The 5,000-nt window shown below is 42.7% G+C and overlaps 1 protein-coding gene across 4 annotated transcripts in view; it reads left to right on the forward strand.

Annotated features, from left to right (window-relative positions):
• LOC113658453 (cytochrome P450 3A30-like) overlaps nt 1-3,297 on the forward strand; it is a 23,330-nt gene extending 20,033 nt beyond the window's left edge. For all 4 annotated transcript variants that reach the window (XM_047803471.1, XM_047803470.1, XM_047803473.1 and 1 more), the window contains 6 exons: nt 1,288-1,415; nt 1,522-1,603; nt 2,036-2,196; nt 2,294-2,520; nt 2,808-2,970; nt 3,083-3,297. In XM_047803471.1, coding sequence (XP_047659427.1) covers nt 1,288-1,415; nt 1,522-1,603; nt 2,036-2,196; nt 2,294-2,520; nt 2,808-2,970; nt 3,083-3,193 — 872 coding nt within the window. In that variant the 3' untranslated portion in view covers nt 3,194-3,297. The remainder of the gene's footprint in view (nt 1-1,287; nt 1,416-1,521; nt 1,604-2,035; nt 2,197-2,293; nt 2,521-2,807; nt 2,971-3,082) is intronic.
• The last annotated feature ends 1,703 nt before the right edge of the window (nt 3,298-5,000 follow it).

Consider the following 5,000-nt stretch of genomic DNA (forward strand, 5'->3'; position numbering starts at 1 on the left):
CAGGGTGTATCCTGCCTCGATGCCCGATGACGCCTGAGATAGGCACAGGCTCCCCGTGACCCGAGAAGTTCGGATAAGCGGTAGAAGATGAATGAATGAATGAATGAAATATCACATGGTCTTAAGTATTCAGACCCTCAGTATTGAGTACACACACCCTTTTGAGTTAGTACAGCTATGAGTCTCCTTGAGAATGATGCAACAAGTTTTTCACACCTGGGTTTGGGGATCCTCTGCCATTCTTCTGCAGATCCTTTCCAGCTCCATCAGGTTGGATGGTGAACGTTGGTGGACAGACATTTTCAGGTCTCTCCAGAGATGCTCATTGGGTTTAGGTCAGGGCTCTGGCTGGGCCAGTCATGAATGGTCACAGAGTTGTTCCGAAGCCACTACTTTGTTATTTTAGCTGTGTGCTTAGGGTCATTGTCTTGTTGGAAGGTGAACCTTCGGCCCAGTCTGAGGTCCTGAGCACTCTGGAAGAGGTTTTCTTCCAGTATCTCTCTGTACTTGGCTGCATTCATCTTTCCTTCATTTCCAACCAGTCGTCCTGTCCCTGCAGCTGAAAAACACCCCCATGGCACGATGCTGCCACCACCATGTTTCACTGTTGGGATTGTATTGTGCAGGTCATGAGCAGTGCCTGGTTTTCTCCACACGTCCTGCTTAGAATTAACGCCAAAAAGTTCAATCTTGGTCTCATCAGACCAGAAGATCTTATGTGTCATAGTCTGGGAGTCCTTCATGTGTTTTTGGCAAACTCTATGCGGGCTTTTCATATGTCTTGCACTGAGGAGAGGCTTCTGTTGGGCCACTCTGCCATAGAGCCCTGACTTATGGAGGGCTGCAGTGATAGTTGACTTTCTGGAACTTTCTCCCATCTCCCTACTGCATCTCTGGAGCTCAGCCACAGTGATCTTTGGATTCTTCTTTACCTACTCTCACCAAGGCTCTTCTCAGACGATTGCTCAGTTTGGCCTGAAGGCCAGGTCTAGGAAGAGTTCTGGTCATCCCAAACTTCTTCCATGTAAGGATTATGGAGGCCACTGTGCTTGTAGGAACCTTGAGTGCTGCAGATATTCTTTTGTAACCTTGGTCAGATCCCTGCCTCGCCACAATTCTGTCTCAGCTCCTTGGGCAGTTCCTTCTACCTCAAGGTTCTCATTTGCTCTGATTTTAGCAAATGGCTGCAAAGTAAACAAAATTTAAAGGGGACTGAAAACTTTCTGTAACCACTATATTTCTGCTTGTTGTTACAACAGGATATTTTACATTGTGTGTTTTTATCAGCGCTGTTCCCCTTTATCGCACCGGTGTTGGAGAAAATGGATTTCGGCTTTTTCCCGATTGCTGTGACGGATTTCTTTTATGCCTCGCTGCAAAAGATCAAGTCTGAACGTGTGGCCCAGAATAATAAGGTACAACTAAATATTCTTATTACATTCTTTTTATTATTATTATTATTATTATTATTATTATTATTATTATTATTATTATTATTTAGGTTTTGTTGTTTTTTTGCAGAAACGAGTGGACTTCATGCAGCTGATGATCGATTCTCAGAAATCAGACAAAAACGAGCTGAACAGCAAAGACACCAACAAAGGTATTTTGCTCCAGTTAAAGTCTCTAACATCATTCTGTGGTAATGTGATGAGTTTATACAGTTTTATACAAATTAGTTATGATGCAGCCACAAAGCCACGAATCTAAATCAGCCCACACAGGGCAGGAAATCGAACTCTCTGCTTTCCGAACGTTTTATTTGGTTTAAGTTTCGTTGGTTTAAATCTGTAAGGCTTGGATTACAGAGAAATAGAAGAGATTGTTCTTGTTGACCAACCCAGATAAAGTGACACAGTCTGCAGATCATTTGTGTGAGAAAGTGAATGGATTTGAACAGGTGAAAGCAGAGAAGGAGGAAGTAGAGGATAAAACCACAGAAACCTCACAGCAGTGAATGTAGAACCCATTATAAGCTCCATTACTCAGATCACACAAATAGGACCAAACTTCCTCATGTATGTTTTATCTGAAGGTCTAAATGATCATGAGATTCTGTCCCAGTCCATGATCTTCATCTTCGCTGGTTACGAGACGAGCAGCAGCACTCTGTCGTTTTTCTTCTACAATCTGGCCAGTAATCCGGAGACGATGAAGAAACTCCAGAAAGAAATCGATGAAACCTTCCCTAATAAGGTGATTCACATAAGTTCTAAAGTTATGAAAGCTGTAGAAACAGCACGAGTCTCAGGTTAGTTCTGTCTGACTTCATGTTTTTTCTTTTGGTTTTCAGGCTGAAGTTGATTATGATGCTGTGATGAACATGGACTATCTGGATGCTGCTCTGAGCGAGTCACTAAGGTTGTACCCTGTCGCTGTTCGTCTGGAAAGAGTCTGCAAGAAAACGGTGGAGATAAAAGGCCTCACCATCCCAAAGGGTGTCGTCGTACTGATCCCCACTTACGCCCTACACAGGGACCCTGACTACTGGACTGATCCAGAGACCTTCAACCCTGAGAGGTATGAAGCAGTGATGGAAAACAATCTAATCAGATTTAATTAATTTCTCAAAAAAGATCCCACAGTTCCACCATTTTAAAAAAATGTCTAGCCCTATTAGGACCGGATTAGTTTCTCTGGGTAAAGACTTTTACACAGATGTTTTACACAGATGCTTTATGGTGAAAGCTCTACATTAATATCACCTGTAAGACGTCCCCATGTCATTTTAATCCCATCTGAACAGGACTCGTGTCTTCTTTCGTTTTATTCTTAGTCCTGTGTGATGATCCTCCATGTTGTTTCAGGTTCACTCAGGACAACAAGGAGAGCATCGAGCAGTCTGCATACCTGCCGTTTGGTTTAGGACCCAGGAACTGCATCGGCATGAGGTTTGCCCTCGTGGCCATGAAGCTGGCTGCAGTTGAAATACTTCAGAGATTTGACATCAGTCTTTCCGAGGACATGAAGGTCAGGATCTTTGATCATTTTAAAGCTAGCATATGATGCTGATGCTATCGCAGTTCTGTGTGACCTACAATATTAATGTTCTCAACCAGAGTAACGATTGTTTTCAACGCAGGTTCCTCTGGAGCTGAGCACCACTGGATTTCTGGCCCCTAAAGACCCAATAAAACTTAAATTCACACCAAGGAAAATTTCAAAGTCCTTCAACAACCACAACAACATGTAGACACTGAAGTAGAGGTCTTCACGGGTCCACTTAGATCCGCAAACCCGAGGTCCGACCAGAGACCCGAGCGGGTTCGGGTCTAAAAGTTTCACGTGTACCTCGGACACGGGTCGGGTATAATAATAGCGGTGTCGGGTCTCGGGTAATTTAAAATGAATGTGTTTTTACAGTACAGACCCGAGAAGACCCGAACTACTGTATCTCGTGTGTGTGCCTCGACTCGAGTCCTTTTCCAACCTCTCCTCTGTTTGCCAAGACCGCTTGCGACATGTGGCTGGTGACGTGTGGCTGGTGTTAAGCTAATTTACGTTGAAACTGACCTGTCAATCAATTTTTAATCCACTCTGTAGCGGTTAATTTAGTGTAGAGTTACGCAACATTCGGGTCCAGTCGGGGTAAAAAAATGCTGTCGGAATCGGGTCTCATTTTTTCGGGTTTGTCTCGGGTCGGGTCTTTCTTAAAAAAAAAAAAATGATGCACGTCGGGTTCGGGTAAAAAGTGATTCGGGTCACTTCGGGTCGGGTCACATTTCTGTAGACCTGAGAAGACCTCTACTCTGAAGATCTGCTTCCTTTGCTTACAGTTAAAATTCAAGTTAAAATAATAATAATAATAATAATAATAATAATAATAATAATAATAATCAAGAAGAAGAAGAAGAAGACAATAAAATTCCAGTGTGAGAAATGACCCAACACTTTATATCAGTTGGTAAATGTTTAGTGTGAGATGTTGAACCTAATCGCTCTTATTAACACACTACCATGAGGAGAGCTAGAATTCAGGTAATAGATGTTTCTTGTGATTTTGTTCATTCTGGGAAAACCTTAAAGCTGTAACTATCTACTAACTATTGTAACTATTTACTGTGTGTGGAGTTTCTTCTTCTCTGTGTCCATGAGACGTTCCAGTGAGCTTCACCTCGAAGTGTTCACTTACTTTACGCTTTGCTTGTAACCTTTAATCAGTTCATTATTATTTGTATTATCACAAAATGATTTGTTAGTATAAATAAAGTTAATGAGTGTATGATCGTGTGTGTGATGGTTTCCTAAGGCACCCAGAGCAGAAGATAGACGTAGGGATAAATGTAGATAATGATGTCATCACTGTAAACAAACCTTGATGTAATTGAACCCTGAACTTTTAGGGGTTTATTCCTGGATTGTGTTGTGAAACTCGACACTGTTGTGTAACTGATCCTTCATTACTTATTCTTTACTTTAACAAACAGTTTATTATTGTGTGCTCTGACACTTTAAACAACATCTGAAGTTTAGATTTGGATTTAGTTGGAAATCAGAGCCACGTATCTTTGCTTTGGAGGCTGGAGGATGCAGTCCAGTTTGGTGACAGGGGCTTAAACCTCCCTCCTGCAGACACTTCGGCTTAACACATCCTCTGAACTTCCAGGTCCAGACCTACACCTCAGCGACAGGTTGGTGTTTCGAGGCTCTGATTTTCATCTAATTCGATGTGATATGTAAGCAGTTTTTATCTGCACAAATGTAGAAGAGTTTATATGGATTACAGCATCATACAGCACACACAATAACTGGTGAGTCTAAATAAAGAGGAGGTGAAGAAGGAGGAGTTACACTAAAGTGTCAGGAAGGTTCAATTAGAGCAGCAAACAGGACACTGTACTGAAGTGGACACACGAGTCTGCACGCGAGTCTGCACACGAGTCTGCACACACGAGTCTGCACACACGAGTCTGCACACGCGAGTCTGCACACGCGAGTCTGCACACGCGAGTCTACACACGCGAGTCTGCACACGCGAGTCTGCACACGCGAGTCTGCAC

Source organism: Tachysurus fulvidraco, chromosome 18 (assembly GCF_022655615.1).
Source record: "Tachysurus fulvidraco isolate hzauxx_2018 chromosome 18, HZAU_PFXX_2.0, whole genome shotgun sequence".
NCBI classification, from domain to species: domain Eukaryota; kingdom Metazoa; phylum Chordata; class Actinopteri; order Siluriformes; family Bagridae; genus Tachysurus; species Tachysurus fulvidraco.